Source organism: Solea solea, chromosome 15 (assembly GCF_958295425.1).
Source record: "Solea solea chromosome 15, fSolSol10.1, whole genome shotgun sequence".
NCBI classification, from domain to species: Eukaryota; Metazoa; Chordata; class Actinopteri; order Pleuronectiformes; family Soleidae; genus Solea; species Solea solea.
In genome coordinates, this window is record NC_081148.1 from 10097709 (window position 1) to 10122439 (window position 24731).

At 39.4% G+C, this 24731-nt stretch overlaps 2 protein-coding genes and 1 pseudogene across 2 annotated transcripts; 1 reads left to right on the forward strand and 2 right to left on the reverse strand.

Annotated features, from left to right (window-relative positions):
* Positions 1 to 635: 635 nt before the first annotated feature.
* Positions 636 to 13885, reverse strand: perp (p53 apoptosis effector related to pmp22). The gene is made up of 3 exons (XM_058652238.1): positions 13510 to 13885; positions 6244 to 6384; positions 636 to 2311 (listed from the first exon to the last, which is right to left on the reverse strand). Exons 1-3 carry the CDS (start codon positions 13712 to 13714, stop codon positions 2100 to 2102), a joined length of 558 nt encoding a protein of 185 aa, XP_058508221.1. The 5' UTR covers positions 13715 to 13885; the 3' UTR covers positions 636 to 2099.
* A 2638-nt stretch (positions 13886 to 16523) lies between these two features.
* On the reverse strand, positions 16524 to 24519 carry LOC131473530 (transmembrane protein 26-like). The gene is made up of 6 exons (XM_058650777.1): positions 24187 to 24519; positions 23139 to 23235; positions 22809 to 22892; positions 21849 to 22045; positions 21557 to 21636; positions 16524 to 19221 (listed from the first exon to the last, which is right to left on the reverse strand). The coding sequence occupies exons 1-6, from the start codon at positions 24375 to 24377 to the stop codon at positions 18935 to 18937; spliced, it is 936 nt and encodes a 311-aa protein (XP_058506760.1). The 5' UTR covers positions 24378 to 24519; the 3' UTR covers positions 16524 to 18934.
* Positions 22159 to 22326, forward strand: LOC131474632 (U2 spliceosomal RNA; annotated as a pseudogene).
* Positions 24520 to 24731: the final 212 nt, after the last annotated feature.

The window sequence follows — 24731 nt, forward strand, 5'->3', positions numbered from 1 at the left end:
TCTCCTCCTTTTCATAAAAGTGAAGGGTTTTATGAAGGTCATGAAGTTGTTTCTTCATTGCAGTCAAGGAATCATATTCTGTCCACCTGCATCTCGCCCTGCATGATTTTCCACACCACGTGTGGAAACAACAAAGTGTTCACATACCACTGTTCAAATGAACAAGTCAAGCCCTTTTACAACAGTTCTTGATGTATACTTAAGATATAGCTACGACCTGTCACCTTAATCTATGTTTAATGTAATATATTCATCATTATAACATTTCTAAGTGAATATGCTGCCACACGTGTGCAAAACTTATTACTAACAAGTATTTGAATGCAAAAACAAAAACAACTAAAACTTCAATAGATTTTAGTTTTTTTTAATTCCCTAATGTTATTTGGCAAATTAAAAAAATGATATGCACACATACTATGACCTTTTTCTTTTTTTCCTCATATTAACAAGTAATGCTGTGAGTAAAGATGATAATTTTCACTAATTAAACTTCCCACTAACCAAGGTGACATCTTCAAATGTCTTGTTTTGTACGTATTTCTCCTGCATCTCAACCTCATCTATTCACCCCCCCACATAAAACATGGCCTCCATATTCTGAAAAACATATATAAATAAAAAAAATAGCACCCTTTTCAAAAAAAAGTTAATTTTATTGAATTAAACTATACAGACCGCCAAAACTAATCAATTCATACTAGAGCAGAAAGCAGCTGATGGATGAAAGCAGAGAGAGGAGAGATTCTCTGTAGAAGCTGTAGCTGCAAAAAGAAACACACCTGTTGATCACATCCCGTTTTAGCTTTGAGTTTCTTTATGTTTAGACCTTCCTGAATCTGATCAGATGATCCGAGTCACCTGAATATTCATGAACTATAACATGGTCTTGTTTGGGCAAGAATGTGCGACTAACCCTAACCCGATGTCAGTTGAACCAGACGGACCAGTTTGTTCAAGAAAACTCAAGAGCTCAGCGACACAGCGCCGAGTTATCTCACACACAGGAAGGTTTCCATTTAAATAAGAATTCAAATTTGAATGCATATGGAAACAACATGATTGGATTTTTGTTTTAATTTCTAAAGGAACTTTGAATTAAAAATACTTTAATGTTTTCTGCTAATACAACCACACTGATGCAAAAAATAATAATAAAAGGCTTTCTAAGTTTACATTGTTCCCTTTAAACCAACATTTTGTCAAGGCAGCTCACATTCAGTTGGACCGTTCTAATATGAATATTTCAGTAATTGTATAAGACACAGGGAATTTCTAAGACTGATCGTCAATTCAACTCAATATGCTTCCAGGGTAACAACAAAAAAAAAAGAACTCTTCTGCATCACATCCACCATCCCAAAAAGAATGTTATTAAAACAACAACAACACAACACACTCCCACAGTTATACCTATTTGCTGGTAAGTCAATAAGAATACAAAATGTTTGGAAACAGCCGCTGAAAATGTATCAACAAACGCATAAAACGGTGCAAACACAACTGTTAAGACGACATCCACGTTTCCATTTCAGTTACGTTATACATCCGAGCCCAAAGCTTCGCTTCCTTCTTACCTTACGGACAAAAACGACACACAAGAACTGAGAGAATCTAGTTTTTAGCACTCGGCACAATCGATGATTCATTATTTATATATCGCTTCCTGTGCAGATACTTTAGTCTAGGTTTGAGAATCAAATCAGATAAATCAGACTATGTATACGACTAAACTTTACAGTTAATGACATCCATCAGATTAAGTGCACTTGGGTGACGTTGCGTTCACTGAGTGTTACAAGTAAAAAGCGCAGTTAAAGTGAGGAATATATTTTTTGCTCGACACAGAATGTGAAAAAATACCATGGTAAAAAAACATTTATGATGCCGACCGAGTCATTTGTGACCCCCAACCGCAGTCCGCCGCCACCAAGCATCTGACTTCACCCTCGCGGGGCGGAGGTCCTGTTTCCCACCACACGGAGCTGAACTGAGTCATTGTGGATCTTTGGTGAAATGGTACAGTGTAAAATATAATCCAGCTCATGAGGGAAAACTGGACATGGCCGCAGCTGGGGGTGGGTGTGCAGGATTCGCCTTTAAGCAGAAGTATAGATGTATTTAGTCTTGGCCAGGTCGCTCAGCTCGTCCTCGTAGCGTGGCAGGCAGCAGAAGAGGATGGCGCAGCCGATGCAGAGGATGGTGGCGCCCCAGCCAAAGCCGTAGGCCCAGGTGTAGTAATAGTGACCTTCAAAGATCAGCTCGTTGAACTTGACAGGATAGATGATCAGAGCGATGATCTGGAGGATCACTGTGGGGACAGACGCGTGGTAAAAGTTAGAACACTTCTTTGACCCAGTCGGAACAATGGAGTTTGCATGTTCGTCCCGTGTGTGTGTGTGGGGAGGGGGTTTTCTCCAGGTTCTCCGGTTTACTCCCACAGTCCAAAAACATGCAGATTAAGGGATTAAGCAAATTGGACACTCTAAATTGACCATAAGTGTTAGAGTGGATGTTGTGATGGACTGGCGACCTGTCCAGGGCTTTCTCCCCGCCTTTCACCCTACGTCAGCTGTGATTGGCACCAGTGCCCTGCGCCACCCTCATGTGGAGGATAAAGCGGTAGAAGATGAATGAATGAATGTTGCAATGTTATAACCTTAAGGAGAAGGTTTCTAGGTTAAAAGTTTAACACTGAAGAGCTCAAATATGTGACACCTGTTTCCAACTTCAAGTGGCAACCAGCAACCCACAAGAATCTGCCGTTCTAAAGCCTGAAATTGGGGGATTTAGTCTGCCTCACGTTGACCTTTTGCAACCGGGTTCCTATTGGATGATACCAGCTGTCAATCACACCGGGGCCCACTCATGTGTGTCATGCTTTATCGTCTTTATTTTCCTCTAAACAGGAACAAAATTGACATCATGTCCTATGGAAAAAGACCTGAAAGTTCAGAACATTAAATCCAACATTAAATTAAAGTGTAAGGTAGGGTTATTTTCCCATAGGATTCCATTCAAATGGTCTTATCTTTGCAACCAGCAGTATATTATTGCTTAAAGGTTATCTTCACCCAGCAAGCAGGATGTCTTTGTTGTCTTAATGTACATTCTACAGCATGGGTAAGATTACTGGGCTGGTCCTCTCTTCCTACCAGACGAGAGTTTCACCGCCTCTTATTTATCTATAAAGCACTTTGTAATAAACTCCCTCCTTATCTGGTCTACTCTACAGCTGACTGAAAACCTTCATCATACATAAGAGAGAATTACATAAAACTGTCTGTGTCAACTGCAAGAACTGCATTCTCATTTTACACACCTGACAAGTGGAACAATCTCCAGTCTCCATTAAGACATTTAAGACACTAAGACTATCACTTTTTCTGTATTCATTGTTTTATAATTGTATTTTATTTTATTATTTTTATTTTGTGAGCTTGTATGTGTGTATGTTTTCGTTTTATTTATTTATTTATTTATTTGTTGCCAAAACTGTAACAGGTCATTCTTGCAAACAAGAGCAAGGATCTTCCCTGTATAAATAAAGGTTAAATGAAGAAATCTAATTCAATAAAAGATCACAATAGTGTAAAACTGCTCCAACGCTGACCAACAATAGTGTGACGATGAAACCAATCACTCACACTAACAAAGAAGAAAGGTACAGCTCATTTTCACATGTCATGACGCACAGTGCGGTAAAAGACATGGCTTTATCATGGTTATCATAGATGGTGAATGATTACACCGACACTAACAGCAGGGTGTGGGAATATCTCAGCACGACGGTGTAAGAGTCACAACGTCATGATCCGTCAGTTAAGACGGCGCTGGCACTGATCACTGCCTGTCGAGACTCATGCACAGTTATTCCTGAGAAAGGTGTGACGCTGGGCAGGCGGGGAATATGGTGGGTGCTTCATCAACAACATGAATCAATGAGGGCAGGTTTGGTTTCACCAGAAAGTCATCATTCAGTCAACAGGAGAGAGACTACTGCAATGACTAACTGATGAACTAACTTAACTATCTCATCTAACTTATCAATAGTTTCTAGTTTTTGCTCCACATAACAGAGAAACCTTTACACAGAGATCAATATTTTTTTTTTTTTACCATTATCTGACATTTAATGAAACAAACAACTGCTCAATTGATGTATGAAATGTTATCATGAAAATAATCTGTTTTGGTGTCCTCTCTGTTTGTTGCCTCCATTATTGATTCTAATTTTATTTCCTGTTTTATTGTATATTTTATTCCTGCTGACTTATTTCTATGATTTTTCTATTCTGTCTTTTTTAATGTGAAGCACATTGAGTACCTTGCAGATATTGTAGTAAGTGCTACATAAATGAATTCATTTCAAATAGAATCATTAGCTGCAGCCCTATTTTGGACTCTAATATGACTCTGCAAATAAGAACTATTTCTATATTCACTTTATCTGCCAGTTAAATGTTAGTCTTAGTAACTGGCCGAGTTGGAAGCCTGTTAATTGTCGAGTGAATCGTTGGACAGTCTGAGGTTTGAATATTTCATCCAGCGTAAACATCATCTGACTTTGAAGCAGTGGTCCTGGTTTTCTTTTTCGTCTAATAATAATAATTTCATAATTTCCCTGCGACCCTCATGTGGAGGATGAAGCGGTGGAAGATGAGTGAGTGAGTGAGTGAGTGAGTGAGAGAGAGTGAGTGAACACTGAGAGGTGTAACGCACAGTTCAAAGTTCTTCTTCTTCACCTAATCATTTCTGGGAATACAACTTTTTTTTCTATGATTGCTGCTGATCCACAATTGCTTCTTCTTCTCCCAACAAGTTTGGACAGGCTGCACACTATATGCGTCTATACTCGACAGATCAAAGACTCGGTATTATTCTTATTCACTGCACTGCTGCCGAGATGAAAGCAACCCTGTGCGTGTACTTCGACCCTTATTTTTCTTTTCTAATCTCTATTTCTTTCAGGACTCTGAGCGATGCATGAGTCACTTATGGGAGCCGAGCGCTAAATTCTTCTGTGGCGACTCCCTCCAGCACAGTCACAGACACATCACAGCGTCTCCGTGAGTTACGAGCGGCCTTTTCACCTGTCACTGGCCCTGAAAAGCTGCATGATTTCATGTGTTTGTGTCTCAGTGTCTGGCTCTGTGCCATGTTCTCAGCCTTCCACTGAGAGCGGGGTGAGTCCATCGGTCGACAAGACAAAGCCAAACGGGTTCCCGTGGTAACGTCACACCAAAAGCCAAACTCCCGTTGAAAACCCTATGACACACTTTCTTCTTTATCCACTGCCTTTCCCTCTAATGCCTTGTTTTTCTCCTGAGGCGAGAACCTAATTTACACCTAAGGCTATTTCTTCAGTTTTACACATTCTCACTGATTTTAATGATTCTCTCATCTGACACATTCAATCTCTAACATCTAAAACCACAACACACACTAGCAAAACAACTGTCTGTTTTAAATGATCAAATTTAAAACTTATACCAACACAAATTTTACATTTAAAAAAAAAAAAAAAAAAAAAATCCTTATTGGAATTGAAATTAGAGAATAATTTAAAACTTAAATATTTAAAATGTTGACACTGAATGTTTTATCAGTTTTATAATGATCTTTACTCAATAATTTAACTACATTTTACTGAACTTCATTCAACATTTCAAGGAACTCTTTGTTAACTGAAAACGTATTTATCTGGGGAAAAATAATCCCGGTAATCTGTGTGCTTTGTGTTTCCACCACACCTCAAAGTTCTGGTTGATGACACACAGCACAGGGGAGTGGTGTAAGAAACTGCACTACACCTACAGTCCAGTAGGTGGCAGCTTAAAGATGGGTTGCAGCCACACTGGCCTTAACGGCTGCAAAATATGAGTAGGTACTTCTTTGCGTGACAGTTTGGGGTCGAGGGAAAGTAATTTCGGTGGAAAGGTTTTTCAAAATCCTGGGTAAATGAAAAAAAAGTTCCTGCGGTGGAAAAGGGGGCTGAAGTTTTTTTTTTCTGTGCAACTCGGTGAGTTTGGAAAAAAGGTTTGACTTTCTTTTGTCAAACGAAAAGGTTCAAAGTTGAAAAACTGGGTATGTGTGTTTATACGAGCACAAACAAGTTAGAAATCTTCTTAATACTTTGTATAACAGTGACACAGGGTGATTCTTAATGCCATCACACCTCGCTTTCAGATTCAGTGTGTGTTGGTGTGCGTGTGTGTGTGCGCGTGTGCGTTTGCGTCTTACCAACGACAATCAACAGCACTCCGATGAAGGGCAGCATTTGGATGTTGAGCGTGCAGCACAGAGCCACGCAGGAGATGATGAAGGCGACGATGAGGATGAGGAGGCCGATGATCATCAGTGCAGCCACTGCTTTGGCCCAAGCTGGAGTCCAACACAGAACAAACACACACGTTAGACAATCAACAACAACTACATTTACTTCACTTAAATTCACTTTCCTTTAGTCCCTGCCTGAACTCAATATATAACACCTTGTCGTCAAACTTTAAAAACAGTGAGAGGAACAGCGGGAGAATATCATCGTCTGTGTAGCTTAGAGCAGCAGCTGCAGTGAGCAATAGTAGATCTTTTTTTTTTTTGAGTTTTGCTTCTCACTGCACACAGGACAAGGCTGCTGGATCTGTGAGGGGAGATATATGAGGAGTATCTGCAGAAGAGCCGAGAAGCTAAACTCCATGTTTTATTGATTATTATTATTCTTTTAAAATGTGCAGTGCTACACAGGGCAGTTTCAAATGCCTTTCATTCATTATTTGCACAACACACATTTCAATTTCGTCACTTTTCACGATCGGAAAAGGGCAGTTAGAAGAATACGATTCCTCTTATTTTATCTGCCACCGCAAATGTAAACACATTATCATTTTGAAAACAGAAAAAAATATGAGCGCAACCCTTTAAATCATTCAAGCTTTACACCGACAACAGAAAACACATTTGTCTCAAAGTGGTCGGAGCAACTTGATGCTGGAAAATCAAATCTTCTCCTGAGAGTTTCATCTTCGGAGGTAAACACAACACAAACAGCTTTTTTTATTTATCTTCTCTGGCTTTGTTTCTGGCTTTGAACGTAACTCATAATGTCTGCAGTTCTATTATCGCTTCAAGTTTCAATAACCCTGACTTAATCATCTGTTGGTATGTTCTGTAAACTCGACTTTATGAATGATTCTAACTGCGATAAAAACAAAGGCAGTGTATTACTTCTAACACAATAACTGAGGTGAACAGTATAACATTGTCACTGTTCATCCATAATAACTCCTGAAAAACCTAATAGGAAGGTATTTTCTCAATGTTAACTCAAATTGAATGATAAATTATTTTCCTCAAACCAAGATTTAAGTTTAACCATTTAATTTTCACCTTTTCAATTCACGTTATCTTTTTTTTGTCTTCTCATGTGTTTTGGAGTCAAAGCTATGATTCATTTTAATATTGCATTTTTAGTCGCACTATAAAGGAGCAATACTTGTGCAGACGTCACAAAATAGAGCGCTTTTCCTTCACAGAAACCAGCCGAACGAACTTTGAACTGCGGCATATTCTCCAAATTTCACAAATTCGATCCTATTTGAAACATTTTGAGTACTTTTTGCCCGGGTGTGTATATAGTTGGTGAAAATGGAAAAAGAAATGTCATCACATTGTCTAGTTTGTGCTGAAAAAAAAGGATATAAGGAAACTCTATATTGCACATTCGTATAGCCTCTGTATACTGCACATTTGCTCTGTGTTCTAAGGGTTAAACGATGTAAACTTTAAGGTGTTTGTGGTTGATTCTAAGTGTAAAGTAGACATGTATTGTGTAATGCATGTACATGCCCTTAGGCCTATAACCTTATGGCCCTTTTCCACTATGGTCCCAGCTCAGCACGGCACAGTTTAGGTTGGTTTTCCACTACAAAAATAGTAAATACTCAACGTGGGCGGAGTCATCACTGCACGGCTGCATGAAACGTGACGCACACACACAAACGAGTGACATGAGTTGTTTTCAGTGTAACTGAATCATTAGCATCAGTTCATTAAAACTATTTCTTCAGTACTTCCTCCATTACCGGAGCACAGACTCATACATATTGTGCAATGCATGTACATGCCCTTAGGTCATTTTGCAGCCCTAATAACCTTACTTTCTCTCTTTGTCTCTGTGTCTGTCTGTGTCTCTCTTTGTCTCTCTTTGTCTGTATGTGTCTCTCTGTGTCTGTCTGTGTCTCTCTTTGTCTCTCTGTGTCTGTCTGTGTCTCTCTTTGTCTGTATGTGTCTCTCTTTGTCTCTATGTGTCTCTCTTTGTCTCTCTGTGTCTCTCTTTGTCTCTCTGTGTCTCTCTGTGTGTCTCTCTCTCCTCACCACAGCATAGACTCATGACAGCACATTCCACAAGTGCAATGAGGTTCAATCTCACATCGAATGCGAGAGAGAGATAGAGAGAGAGAGCAAGAGAGAGAGAGAGCGAGATAGAGAGAGAGCAAGAGAGAGAGAGAGATAGAGAGTCTTCTACTCGATGCACATACCAGACACACCCTTCACCACACTGTCACTCTTTTGGGATTACACGCGGAAAAGATAGAGTGTGAAGGAAACATGTAGCGTGGAGAGTGCGGCGCTGTAGATCTCTGCAGATGAAAACTATATGAAATGCTCGATGTCGCTGCTGGGAGTAAAGTGGCTTTCACTGCTTAGAATGGTCTCTGGTTATAAAGGTCACGGCTCATGGCTCTGAAAAACTCTCCGAGTGAGTTATGAGCAGGTTTCACCAGCAGCTCTCAGGGACTGACATACAAAGAAAGACGTCCTACGCGTTTACATGTCACCTCAATGAGCATGTGTCACTTTCTTCTTTTTTTTAAAAACACAAACATGCATCTGCACGCGTGAGTGAGAACACTTTTACACGACAACAGCCAAGAACACTGCGTTGCATTTTGTTGCTCTTACACTCACACTCACTGTTACTGGATCAGCCAACGCCCCTAAATTATTCACACCTGTGTGAGTATGGGAGTGTGTGTGAGTGTGTGTGAGTGTGTGTGAGTCAAGTTTTCAAACACACACACACACACAGAGACACATTACACAGACGAGTCGGACTGGTTCAATCTTTTTCCTCTTAACGCATAATAATCTCGAGTAATCACTCCCTCGTTGATGTGAAAACTTCAACCCTTTTAAGTGAAGCCCAGTTTTAAAGATTTGTTTCAACGCGATCAAAAACCCACTGCTACAGCTTTTTAAAAGCTCCACATCAGATGTGTGTAAGAGGAACCTTTTGAAGCTCCTATCTTTTGGGATTTTTGGAATCGTTTAAATCAGATAAAACAAGGAGTTTGAATGTGAGGGAAATGACTGCTTCTCGTGCTGGAGTTAAGTTGCATTCAAGCAAACAACAAACATGTTTCCCTCCTTCATTCATCCCTAACCCTTGATCTCCGACACTTCTGAGTGCAGTTAAAAAAAAGAGGAAAATCTCTTAGTTTCAACATAATCACAACGTACTACTACAGTCTGAAAAGTGGTAAGTGGATTTGTAAAAATGCTTTCAAGTTTTAAAGGGTTATGAAAGGGGAATGAAATGATCCATGACTGTAATATGAGAGTAATGAAAACTAAAGCACACAGAACCCACTTTAATTTGACAAAGAGCAGCCAGACACTATCACCGTTTGTTTTTCTTCATCCCTCTGGCTGATTAGATTGTCCAGCAGTGTAACATACCAGTCCTATCAGCCACACTGGAACGCTTTCCCACTACTTCAGCCGTAAAAAAAACAATCGTCCTTTATGTCCTTTTGAATTATTTAAAGATACTGTTTAAAGTATCAGGCTGTTTTGGGACATGAAAACAAAATGTAAAAGCTGAATATAATTAGCATCGCACTTTATTTCACCATCTGCGCTGCAGTGAAGTTAAAAAACATTCTTAAATCTTTTACAGATGTGTGTTGGGGATCATGAAGTGGAGATAAAGATGTGAATCCTCTGAATGTTATGGTTTTCTTTTCAGTATAGTCTTTGTACGCTGGTCCTTACGTCTTCAAATGGCTGTTTGAGGTCAGCGTTTAAGGTTTAATTTAAGGTCAGAGGTGTTGGTGTGTGGGTGTGTGTGTGTGTGTGTGTGTGTTGGTGTGTGTGTGTGTGTGTGTGTGTGCTGGTCCTCACATCTTTAAAGGGCTTTTTGGGGGTTAAGACCTAGTTTTAGTGTTATGGTTTGAATTGGGCACTTTGTTGTGATGGTTAAGGTTAGGGTAAGGGGCTATAGGGAATGTATTATGATGTGGTCCAAATGAGGTTTCTGAGCAACTGGTTAAGTTTAGGGCGAAGATTTCAGGTTAGGTTAAGTTAAAATTAGAGTTAGACATGAACTGGTTAAGGGGTTTGTTTAATCCAAAACTTTATTTTGTCCAAATGAATGGAAGTCAGAGCACGTCTTCCTGTGGCTGCACAACCCATTTTAGTCTGTGAAACTGTGCTGGGAAAATAACGTCTACATGCTTGGGTGTGTTCCTGTGAGTCACAGGTGAACACACAGGCTGCCTGTCTGTTTAACAGCTGTTTTCCTTTCCTGATCAACACCATTGAGATTAGGTTGCAGCCTGACAATAATATATATGTATATATGTATATATGTCCTCCGGTCAAGGATAATATTCATGAACCTTTGTATAAAAAGTCTTTCACACAGGCAGCAGTGGATAAACTCGGTTATAAATGAAACACCTGCTCTCATCCTGCAGCTCCTGGAAGCTGGAGACACTGTGTTTTATTTCATAAAACACACACACACACACACACACTGTTCTTACTTGGGGCGACTGAACATAAATATGAACATAACTATGGTTACCGGAATTCAGAGGTTACAGAGGTTCAGTGGTAGCAGGTGCGTTCTTTTGAATCAAAAGCTCCTATGTTGCCATGAGTCACTACACTGGAATTTGAGCTACAATTGATAATGTCAATTATCTCTTAAGCAAAAAAAAACACACGAGATGTTTTAATATAGAACCACGGTTAGAAAGCAGAACGTTTTTTTTTATAAATTTATATTAATTTAAAACATTGTTTTAATGTAAAGCACATTTAAAGGTGTTAGTAACCCAATAGAGTTATTTTAGTATATAGTTACCTTTCCAAAACTGGTGTGTTACGTAGTTTCACCATATCCTGGTGCAATGATTCATATTTATCCTGTCATTATCTACTTTCCACATGTTTTCTCGATGATACACTCTTGCCAAAACTTGCTTTATTCTTATTGTTCAGTACAGCCACACACTACAGTGCAGCTTTTCCATCTGGAGCAGTCTTCATGACAGGGAGTCGGTTTGGTCTGAGGCCAATATTCACTACATGCTGTGTCCACACACTCAATTCTGCCAATCTGGTTTGTCTTCAAGTATTTAGGCCAGAGTCGTCATACAGGAACACTTAGGGGAGTAAGAGGTCAACAATCTTTTCACAGATCCAGCCAACATTGTTTTGGAAGCTGCCATTGTCTTTTTTCTTTTTTAAGCTACTTCAATCCTGCTGAGACCAAAACAGCAGAAAGAAGCAAACATTGTAACTTCAAATCTGAACTCCTGCTGCCTGCTGTGGAGCAGATAACAATTCAGTGTTGTCGTTACAATTCAATCTGCAGAGCAAGAGGATCAAACTTAATGGACTGATGTGATCACACGCCAAGAAAATTCAAAAACCTATAGATGTTTAAATCGAAATGACACGAAAGAAGAACGAAGAGAGTTTTTTTTTTCGTTTTGTACAAAAACAACTAAAACAGAGTTTCAGATTAGTTTCAGGCAGTTTTCTGACAAACACACAGAGCAACACGGTCCACACCTGTACACATTTATGTATTTACATCTTGAAAGGATGGGTCACATGACCTTACAGAGGATTTTGTGTGTTGTAATCTTGACCCAAACCTGCATGGTGAACATTGCAACAAGGCTGCACAACTATGGATTAGTGACAGTAATTCCATGAATACTTACTCGCTATAGGTTGCTTGTTTTGTTTCAAAATCTGTGACGAGGAAACGCGAGAATTGGGATTATTTTTGACTGAAATTGCAAGGGAGTGGTCATTCTTATGTCATTATTCTTATTTGATGACTATGTGATGTTTGTGCAGATCTGTGAGAACCAAAGATGTTCTCTTCAGTCTGTACATTTCGATGAATTGTCCAGCCCTAACGAGAACCCAGAACCATCTATAAGCGTTACACTGCACTTCATTACATAATTGACACATTGGGTTTCAGGGTTATATAGCACTTGCAGAGGTTTCACACAGCCATAAACAGTCACCCTAAAATATTTACTCATAGTGGGAAGATTGTGTCACACTGTAAGAGTTTTAATCAACACCTCCCCAGAAGAATTGACACCACTGACCTGGAACACGGAGCGGCCAGACTCGTCAAAGTCACCGGTAACGGTAAAGATTGGGGTTTGCAATGTCTACTAAGGGCAACCACTCTGACATGAAATAGCTGTAAACGCATGATTTGCAGATAAGATTATTGACACGATATCATGTCAATAATGATATTCATGGGACCTTCACAACAATATTCACAACAAGCACTCTGGGGTTTCTATTCTCTCATGTCTCTTTTCTATGATTACCTGTTTATTCCCTGTGATGCATGACTTATTGATTTAAGTGTTTTATTTAAAAAGATAAAATAAATAAATATAGCAATAAAACATACCCAGCTTCCCTGCCCTGTCAAAAACAAAAACAATGAATGTAGTGTGGCGTGCAAAAACACTGCCACGGTCTGCTTCACAACAATTTATCCAGTGTATTAGTGAGTCAGATCGATGCATTTTATTTTATAATAAAACCAGACTATGGTGAAAATGTGTTAGTGGGTTCTTTTTTGGATTCATTTCATTCTGATTATAAACATTTAAGGTGTGAATTAGGATGAATATGTGTATGAGTTACTTGCAAACCCAATAAAGAATGTACAGTAGACATTAGACAGGAATTGGAAAAGGGGAATAGCAGAAGAAGAATGTGTCGTAAAGGCCCAACTACAAAACAATTCCAACATTATTATACCATTCTAACAATTAACAGTCACAGTTGACACAATATGAGGCAGGAAGTAGAAGACTAAAGCTTTTTATGGCCTAAATCAACCTACATGAACACTCCTTCATTGTCCAGGCTGGTGAAGAGCAAAGTTCACTTGAGTGTGAGTGAGTGTGAGTGAGTGAGTGAGTGTGAGTGAGTGAGTGAGTGAGTGAGGTAAAGGCCCTGTTCCCTGCTCTTCTGTAGTTTGGACCTGTTGTCAGGGGCCACAATCCTTCAAGTTAAACTGTGTGAGTGTTGGACTGAAGCTCACACTGAGGTCGTGACAGTGTCACGAAGCTCTGTTAAATCCACTGTTTCTCTTTCTCTTGCGTGTTGTTTCGTATACGCAGCGCCAAAATAAAAAATAAAAAAAATAAAACAAACCACGACACTCACCGAAGTCCATGAGCGACTTGCAGTCCCACTGGTCGTTCCTGCCCCGGCACTGCTCCCACATACTGGCGTAGTGAGACTTCGCGTCCTCGTCCTCGACCCATCCCGAGGTGGCGGCGATAGCGATAATGTCGAAAATAATGGCGAAGAGCAGCAGCAGGGGCACGATCCACCTGCATCGAGGGTAAGCGATCCCACAGCGAAACATGATCACGGTGCGCGGAGCGGAATGAAGACACGGGAGGATTCGAGCTGATGTTCGCGTCTACTCTCCGTGAGGTTTTTGGAGGATCGTGTGCCTCTTTGCGCGAGAGACTCAGAGGATTTTTGTGCGTGTTGATACCAAATAAAAAGCCCCACCCGTGTGTGCTATGTAACCTGTCCAACTCGAAGCTGAGTGAGTTCAAGCCCAACCCCTGTGTCGTTCTACCGTGTCATATTACAACCAGAAAGTCAGCGCGAGCGAGCGAGCGATCACTGCGCTTTCTGCAGAGGTGGAAACATACATATAAGTACTGGTCTAAAAACCTACTCAAGTTAAAGTAAAAAAGTAACATGTTTATTAAAATGTACTCAGTTTACGTAGTTGCTTTTTGAACAAGGTTGGGGTTATTGCTTGTGTAGTGCAAAGAGGACATGGGAACACATGTCTCACGTTCATTATTGTTTTACTTAAAGGCAAACCTTTAAAAATGAAATAAAAATAAAATATGCAAACACATATTTTCTTCACTCAGTAACGAATGTGATTTAAAACATAGCAAAGCAAAAAATACTTAAGTAAAAGTAAAATTACAAATTTAGTACACAAAGTACTCAAAAAACCTACTCCATTACAGTAAGGCGAGTAAATGTAATTCATTACTTTCCACTTCCGGCTTTATAATCACTTCATTTCATTCCCCATTCCAAACACTGGTCAAAAACTGAAGTCACGTTCTCCAAACTCTCCACACAGACGGTCAAACTCTGGATTATTGTTCCATGTTTTCACACAAAATGACACATAATGACCACATTTTCCACTTTTCCATTCATACTCCACCAAAGTGGAAAACACTGTATATTTACAGAAAAGAGTTTGTTTTTTTTGCCAGAAATTAATGATAAAGTAATTATACCTTTATTTTTTTAAGTGTACAATCACCTGGTTGTCTGAATTGTTGTTGTTTTTTATGACCTCAGAATTATATATTATTGATCAGTTAAAAAGACTTCAATAATCTTGAAAACGTGCGTCTGTGCTGAGTGCTAGAACTGTATAGAGGAAAAGCAACATAACTGAAGGCTACACAAGTTTTCCAACACACTTGGGGGGGAAAAAATCATTATAGAACAAAGAAGAACAACTCTAAATCTTATATAAATATAGATACGTATTTATAATGTAATGATTCATTCCAAGAAGTTTCTCCAAAATGGCAAAAACAGTCTCTTAAATGTCAGCTTAAATGAGAATTCATGCTTTGGGATACATAAACTAAGTTTAACAAAAGTAAAGAAAATGTCTTTAAAAATGGCACATTGACTGGCCAGAGGGCAAAAGGACAGGTGCTTGAGCGCCACCTGGAGTCTATATGTGCACATGCATGCTCCTCACGGTCAGTAAAACAGGACTGTGTGAACGGAACTGTGGAGGAAGTTTTACTGAGTGCACACAAAATGCACTTAGTCACTACAGTTTCCAGAATTCATGAACTCTTTTTATGTTTCATATTCACCCGTTTCATTTATTCATTCACGTACATGTTTATTCATTTCAATAACGACAGACTTGTTTCGACTCAGCAAGTTTCGACAAAATGAGAAATTACTGCAGTCTCTCAGAAATGATTCCACACATTTCATTTGGGAATGAGACATGAAATTAGAGGCAGAAATTAATAAAATATCTTTCAAGAGAGACCCATATCTGATCAGAGAGCAAAAGGCTCTAAAGGGGGTGCTAAATTACTGGCTTCTTGATTAGTTTCTGGCAATAATTAAGTAGAACTACGTTATTTGTATTATTATTCTACTTATGGGGTTTTTAAATAAGTAAATGTTGCTATAAGACAACATGAACAGCACAGTTGCAATAGTTAACCTCATATTTCATTACATTTCATTTCATGGTAAAAGTTACAGATTTTGAGTTTACAGCTAACTTTTAAACAAAAATATTCTGCCTTCAAATAAAATCCAGTTAATCAAAGATTCCCTTCTAAAAGTGCAACTGAAGGCTGTGATTAATAGCACACAGGAAGTATATTTTAGAAACAACATTGCTTACGTCAATACAACACAAAATAAAGTCTCAATGGCTGAAGGGAAATATCCTATATGTAACTGTACTTACAAGCCAAATGTAAAATTGTCTACTTGTTTTATATAGTTTGACATATATACATCAACAATGTCTTTACACAAAAATACAAATGTCTTTGACAGTATTATTTCAACATTCTGCTTTACCCCTCAGATTTGAATCCCCTCATGTTAGGTAAGTAGTAAGTTAGGTTGTGTTGGTATACAATATACAATAGGCTGCTCTGTGCCTCTTATGTACTTATACAAATGTACACAGGTTTTGCTTGGACACTGCCCATTGTTCAGTCATTTGAATTGCAGTATAAATGAGACATACATTTCTTTTTGTGCTACTCACAGTATCTTCAAACCTGACTGGCAGAGACACAAGGCATTGCAGACACTAACACTTAGTCACAATCTGAAGCTGCTATTTGATATTTAAACTCTGATGTAATGTCTCAAATACAAACAGGTCTGAGGCAACAGAGTCCATCAATGATTCAGTGTCAGAAACTGTGAACAGATGACATTATACATTCAACTTGCTAATATAGTGATGTCCACAGTGGGGAGCCACTGGGACACATTTACAGATCAACTCATTCACATTATGTATCAGAGATGCAGACAAAAATCTGCATCTGTGTTGTATGTGTTTGTATAGCTGCAACAATAACTGATGAATAAATAAATGCTGGTATAAATATGTTATGAACTATGTCAAGTCAGTTTTATAACTTTATTTCTTTACAAAATACAAATATCTATTGAGGACTCGCCCTCAATTTTACAGTACAGAATTTTTTTAACAGTAATATTACATAACAGTATACACAACGCCATGGATATGACTTTAAAAGGTAGAACATAAAACACAATAATCAACTGTCGTTGCATAAAAATCAAGAGAAATCTACAGAGAAGATGTGAGTTGAAACATTTGAACAATGTGTTGTTTTAGGGTGTTTTGTAGAGGGTTTGCAGTGACTGGAGATGAGAAGTTGTGTGGGAATGATCAACGCAATTTGGTAAACAAGTAAAAGAAGAAGGGGGCTTTCCAATAAAAGAGAAGACCAGCCAATAGCACATGTGATGTAATGAGGGATAGGCTACATTATCCAGTATACTCTAATCCAGAACAGTAAGAAAAACCTGACAACTTTCTTTGTTCCTACAGTGAATAAAAAAAGCATTATTTTGGTACAAAAAACAACAACAAAAATAATGTGAATGGTTTGTTTTCTGTTGTAGTTTTATGTGCAAGTTTACATTTCAGTAAACATTACAGTCAGCTAAGCAGAGTCTGTAGCACAATATAATATTATATATATAATATTATATATTGCATGTTATTTATTAAGTATAGTAAAATGGACTGAAGTCTACAGTATACATGGACCTTGTGCTACACCATTATTTATCAGTGGAACAATAAGTGAGTGTGTCTATAAATTGACTTTCTGATGGAGGCAGATCATAGACATGCAAGGGCAAGCGCTTGAAAGTGAATAGACATGACTTAATGTAAGTGAATGCAATGAATGATTTATGGTGGGAAATGCCTTGGAAAAGGCAGCACCGCGGTTCTTTATCAGCCGTGGCATTGACTGTATCATGTACAATCAGAAACAGTGCTGTGCCATTCAGAGTGATTATGTGCTAGAGAGAAATTGTGGGCATGTACAAAAATGTGATAATACAACAAATGCAATAGAAATACATGTTTGTCTTCACATGAACCAGGAAGTCATAATACTGATGATTCTTAAGCATTATAAAGCTGATGATAACCCATGGTTTTAAAATGTACCCAACTCGTAACTTAGACCGAGCTGTTTACCTGAGTGCAAAGGCGAATTATTTGCAAACTGCCGTCAGGCTACTTGGCCAAGAGTAACAATAAGTAAGTGTCTTATTTTTTAAAAGCACAATAATCCAAGAGATACAAAAAAAATTTAAGCTGGGAAGGACGATGTTTTTCAAAATGTGTTCCTATTAACACGTTTAAAAAAAAATAATAATAATAATTCAATCTCTGCTTTACTGAAACAGAATACTACTACTATCAAGTGTTGATGTTGTGCTTTCATCCAGCAGCCAACTGGCACAGTAAAGGAAGTTTTCACAGTCACAGTTTCAGCTTCCTGTCTAGGTTAAGACCAGGAAAACGTGTTCTCTGTCAACAGCTGCTGCTCTCGCTGGCCTCACTTCTGCTCAACATAGCGGCCTCTGCATCACACTGTCAGAAATACTGTCCAACCCTAATGTCTCCAGTTACTGGAGGCGCTTGCTTGATAAGCAGATATTTGTGCTCTGATACGAGTTATGTGCTTTTTTTCTTAAATGTTATCATGTCACAATCTGCTTTCTTGTTATTCTCCTTTTCCTGTCTTGTCTTGCCCACTGCACGAATGTCACATGAGTGATTCTGTTGAACCCGATACAGAAAGTGTAACAATGCCAATTATAATTTTGATCTACAGCTGTGTGTCACGGCTGTTATCAGGTGAGGTAACGGGGATGACACGTGACCAAGGGGCCAACCTTCTTTCCTAGTACAAGTTTCGGACATGCCTGGTTTAGGGGCTCCACATGTGTGTGACTAGGGAACGTTTTATATTCCATTGTCATGTCACCCTTTCTGCTGCGATACACCGGGGAAAGAGAAGCTTGATTATGTCTGACACGTGGTTTTTTTGGAATGCAATTTATGTCAGAAATGAAGAGTTTGTGGTCCAGCCCTGGCTTCTTTTGTGCAACACAATGCAGCGTGTGGCTCCACTGGTTATGTAATGACTGTTCATTAAAAACAATGAAGTGCTCATTAACAATTGTTAACCTTGCGAGATACGGGAACATATTCGCACAATGGGAAACGGAGTGGCCTTGGGGGAGGTTTGCACTTTCTTAGTTCTTGTGTTGGCCTGATTTTCAGAGGGACTGAAATGAAGGAAGTTATTACCTTCAAAATAAATCCGATGGAATTTAAACTTGACAACTTTATCCATTTGCTCGTGTAAAAAAAATCAATTTCTTCTACCAACAGCATTAATTATTCACAACTACAGCTTTCTCAGAGCTCCATTTGCACTCATTGCTAGTGTGCTATTACTGTAAAACGCTGAAACATCCCAATTCATGGCATAGCCATGTCCCTGCTGCTGTAGGATCTAGAGGACTGGCATATGATCACCAGCCTGTACAAGCTCAGTATGACCACCAGGAAGTTCTTGATGGTGAAGAATCCCAGCATCTGGTGGAAGACTTTGGAGTAGGTCATGACGACGAGCCTGACCACAAGAAAGGGCCCGTCCTGGATGAACAGGGCCTCAATGATGTGCCACATGTCCGTGCTATGTTTAGTCATGAGAGAAGCCTCCTGGTCGCCCAGCTCAGCCTCACTTCCTGGCTTGGAGGTCACCACTTTAAAAAGGAAAGAGACAAAAGCACAAACCTTGTCCGACATCTTTTCTTGACACTTATGGCTGGATTGGTTAACATTTTTCAAATTGTGTTTCTATTGTAAAAGAGACCTATAACCAACTGTCTAACTTTATTTTGTAAAGATTTCATAAACCTGAATTTAAAACCTCACAAATTAACTTCTGCTTGATACATTTGCGAGTATATATAATACTTAGGATAAGACTAGGTAAAGGTTAATTGGAGACCTCAGTAGCTTTAGATATAAGCAACAGGACCTTCTTGAGTTTCCTTGAAGAGGTTTCCCCTCCCATCCAACCTGACCTGGATGACCTCAATAATATCCAGTGCCCTCATTCAGTGACCTGTGTGACTGTGTGAGAACCCTCGCAAACATAATAATTCGAGATTTGACTTTGCCCATAAGCAGGCAGTACATTTCACTGCACAGTTAAGTGGAGTTACAGTCCAACGAAACATGCAGTTTAAATGGATTAATGTCCTTGCACATGTATACAAGCCCTAACTGGGAATCAATTTGTTGGATGAAATGTTTCTGCCTCCACTACACTAGGTGGCAATAGGCCTGCTTTCAGCTTGTTAGTATGAGGTGTTTTAAAGACCAAAACAACTTCAGCTGGTGATTGGTACCATATTGAGTGCCAGTCTGTGTCTTTGTACCATCTATTACCAGCAAAATATTAAATTCTTTAGATGAAGATGGAGCATAAATTCTGTCTCCATGTTTTCCCTCTGCTGTCTTAACTAACAAGAGAAACAAAAACAAACCAACATTTCATTGACCTATGAATTATCCAAAATGCCCCAGAAACATATATAGTGGTTTTGTCGTCTGTAATTGGTGAGCCAAAGACAATTAAGTGGACAATAGAGACATATTCTATTCTATACTATTCTATTGATTGGCAACTGCCCGGTTAACTAAGAGGCAGGAAGCAAAGTTGGATGTGGTGGAGATAAAGATGCTGAGATTCACAGTGGGAGTGACGAGGGTGGTTCAAGATCAGGAATGAGTACAGCAGGGGAGAGTGTTGAGGAGGGAGTTGCCAGACAAAGACCTAAGAGAAGGTACATGGACGTGCTGAGAGAGGACATAAAAGTGACAGTGTGATGGAGAATTTTGCAAAGAAATGGAAGAAAAGGAGGTGAAAAATCTGGAAGCAGCTGAAAATGTGGTGGTCGTAAACGTACGTATATATATATTTTGCTCATTGTCTGCACGCTTGCTCAACACTTCCTGTAGTTGTGTCTGCTCTGCTGCTGACTGTCTCTGCCTCTGTCTCTTTGACCTGTGAACCCTGCTCTTTTGCCCTGGACCCCGTTGTCCCTCTCTGTGGATGTTTGACTTGGCTCAGCCCCAGCTTTTTTTCCTGCTCGACACGGTCGGCCTGGAGTGCAGTCCCCTCACACCCAGACTTCCTCTCTGCCCTGCTCCTGTGTTTCCTGTATCCGTGCACTGAGAATACTTCTGTCCATCTTCAGCCTCTGCACCGCTAAGTGTTTTGCAATAGGGTTCACTGTCCTACAGCTCAACCACAGTTCATGACAGAAAGACAGCCTGATTTATAAACACTGGTGAGCACTGTGCATTCAAACACTAAGTGCTTTATGTGTAATGATGGTAACAATATGGACGACAGTATCACCACAAAGATTTTCAGCATCCATCTTTGGATGAATAAAGGCTAAGTTATGAATAGTCATGAATAGTGTGGGTTGTCTTTTCCCAGAACAAAGTTGCCCTCTTTGTTTCTTCTTTCTTTCTTTCTTTCTTTCTTTCTTTCTTTCTTTCTCAGAAAATCATTACAGAGATATCGGACTATTTGGCCTCGCCTTATAAAGGTTTTCTCTAATCACCCAAGAGACTTTAGCTGTCCATGTTTGTTTCTAGATTTCTTTCTTAATTTCTGTTTTCTGCTTCCTAATATCCTAATCTCTGAGTTCCACTGAACACACCCCTCCTAACAAGTCTCTTCCTGTTTCTTTTTCTAGAAAAAGTTTATTTTTAGAAGCACAGGTCTGAACGTCAAGCCGGTCACATCACTGATAACCCTTTTGTGATTTCAAGGCTCATGAAATGAACATAGGACATAGCCAGAGATTGAAAAGCTTGTGATTTTGGCTAAACTACACTAAGCTTCTCTGTTTACTGACAACACTTTGTGTCATTACTGTTGAATGTTGAGATGTTTTGCCAATTTCTAAACATATTGTGGGGATTGACACACTCTGGGATGGATTATGTGCAATAATGTGCAGCTGCTGCTGCTTAACAGTGACCAAAGCTATTGGTTGAACAGAAACAATCACTGACCGGCCAGATGTAACGGGAACTGCAGCATGCTCCACGTCCATACACCCAAGATAATGTAGACCATGTGAGGAGTTTTCTCCCTGAAAAAGGAACATTGAAGGGAGTGGATTTAAGAAAGTGTTGGATGCTGATTTTCTTAGTTAACGAGGATATGATATGTGAAGTGGGCCCTGATTGGGTAACTTCACCTCTTCTGTGTCCATTATTATCACATCCACGTGCAAAAATGATAAGATAAACAATAATAATAATAATAATAATAATAAAAAGAGAAATGAGACCATCCACCCACTTGACATCTGACAGCGTCTCACTAGTAAATTCGAGGATGTCTGCCGCTGTGCCGATGAAAATCAGGAGAAGCTGAGAGAGTTCGTCACGCGTGACTCCGCCCCCCAGGGGGAGTAACCATTTCCCGACGATGAGGAGGATAAGGAGAATCTGATGCAGAGCCAGGATCCAGTCATGGGAGCAGACGTCTGATAACGCCTGTTCAGAACAAGGAAGACAGAGTCAGAGTTTGTTCCTTATTCAGCCACATTTTCTCTCAACCTGTCCTCAGCTCAACACACTCATTTCCTAATAATTATATATTGCATGTTATCGCTTCTCTGCCTTTTGGCTAAGATCAAGTGTAGTATCTGTTCTTATCAGTTTAATTATATATTGCATGTTGCTAAAGGAGAACATGAAAAAAAATCTTTATCTGAGTTGTCCTTTAATGACATCATTATTGCACAATCTGGAGTTTGGATTTCCAGTGAATCTCAGTAAAAGGACAGAGGACTGCAGCAGTGCCCCTCCCACTGTTTAATTCTTATGGACTAAATTATATAACTGTTTAAAAGGTCTCCTCATGCTGATTGCATGTAACGAAAACAAGAAGAGTAAAAGAAAAAGCCACACAAACACTGAAAAGTAAAGTGTTTGGTACTATTTATGGGAAATAACTTGACTTTTTTCTACACTGGGGAACAGAAACTTCCTGGAGTTTGAGTTGTTTTACAGCCTCACAGTGATGACGAGACACAACTGTGACTGTGATTCACAGGAAAAGAGTGTTGACGTTAAATGAATGATATGGAAAATGTGCATGTACATGTGAAATGTGTGGGTTTTTTTTTTATTCAAAGTGCAAAGTAATGGTTTCTAAAATTCAACAGAATAATCTGTCTCACGTTTGTGCATCTCCAAGAAAACACAGTGTGTTCTATTACAGGAGACAAGTGAACCCTTTCATCTGTCACCTCACCTTCAAGTAGTTTGAGGAGTTACCAAAGGTCTCGTTGATCACGAAAGTGCTGCGCACATTTTCCAACGAGTCAAGTTTTTTGCACTGAAAAGAGACAGAGGAACCTCTTTCACAGACTGAATTCAACAAACTTACGTCTACATGTCACTGCAGTTCAAACCTAAATCCTCTCAATTCAAAGGGAAATGCATGCAGTGTTGTATTTGACAGAACACGGAGAAATCAATGCAATACGAACATCTGTCATGTTTGGGGGGGAGAAAAACACACAAATCTGTTGTTTCAAGCTGTTACACACTAAGTATTTTTGTTTCTGGCTGGAAGCGGCACCTCAGTCTCACTGGCTTTGTTCTCCTGGTGGTGGAGCTCCAGCAGCCAGATGGAGGGAATGATACTGATAAGAAACAGAAATATGGGAGGGGAGAACCTGCAACACATCCAAGAAGAGGTTTATTAACACAGTGTTGTAATATAATGAAGTACAAATACTGTGTTGCTGTACTTAAGTTCGCCATTCACATACATTACTTTGTTATTTATATTTCAGGCAGCTTTTACTTTTACTCCACTCCATTTCCTCTTGTTACTACCAAATAAAATCAGAAGAAGAAGAGTTGGTAATGGTGTGTATTTATATAGAGCTTTTCTAGTTTTCACCTAATCACACACTGCAACATGGGGTTAAGTGTCTTGCTCAAGGACTCATATAGACTAGCACAGGGAGAAATTTACGGCACAACCTCGCCCTATCTCTGGGCCACCATGGCTCAATCCTAAACTCACTTTTTTTAACTTTAACTTCTAAAACTAAAGTACATTTTATATCATTAAATTACTTAAGTATAGCAAATGTCATATACTTAATTAACATTATAAAAAAGTGACTTCAACTTCTACCAAAGTCATTTCCTGGAGAGATACTTTTACTCAGTACTTTATACAAGACTGCTTTTAAGTAAATGTAATGACTCCCTAATAATAATAATAATACCTTTGGGTTTTGGACTACAGCAGCTAAAAATAACTATATACCTATTGAAAAATGTAACATTGATGTATTTTAAAGATTGCAGTGATCTATGCATTGTCTATTGAATTCCAGGAATAAGTTTGGAGGCACAACCCCATCCTCCCCATACTGTCTGTGTTTTAACAATAGCAGCAGAGGGACGAGCAGGATGCAAGGCAGGGTGACTGTGGAGCTTGTGGGGGGTGATTAAAGTTGATTCAAGTAACATATTAGTATTACTATTATTATAACAAAATACAACAGTTGGGGTAAGATTTAAGCAAAGTCAAACAAAGAGGGTTTGCATCATGAGGTAAAGGAGAATATTAAAACACCTATCTGCATGCATCATCATCATCATCATCATACCATTTATAATCCTCTCCTTTCCGCCTCTTCAGTGTTATTATCATTTCAAGGACAAGCGGCAGAAGAAGAAACGTCAGGAGCCAGTAGTGGAGGTCTTCCTTAACCACTGTCACCCTCCACACGCCGGCCAGGGACACGATGATGAATAACGCTCTGGTAATGATCGCACAGGAGAACTTGAACACAGCCATAGTCGCGGCTGCAGTGGACAGACGCACCAGTGGAGCAACGTTTTGCACTTATTCCAGTTCAGCTCGCAGACAAACAGCCGGTGTGTGCTGCACAGCCACAGCCACAGAGGTGTAGACACTGCACTCACTGTTTTGCATGGAGAAGTTTTCCCAACAAATTCCCCAAAGTTGAAGCCCCGCCTTATTGAGACAAAGTCACCAAGTCTAGTCGTCCTCCCCCCCCCCCCCCCCCCCCCCGACAGGAGCTTTTCATTAAATATAATGAAAAGTAATGTCTATACTCGGTAAATCACGAGGACTCTACATGCTGTTTGGAATTACAAACACGAAACAACTGCAAATATTTAATTCAGG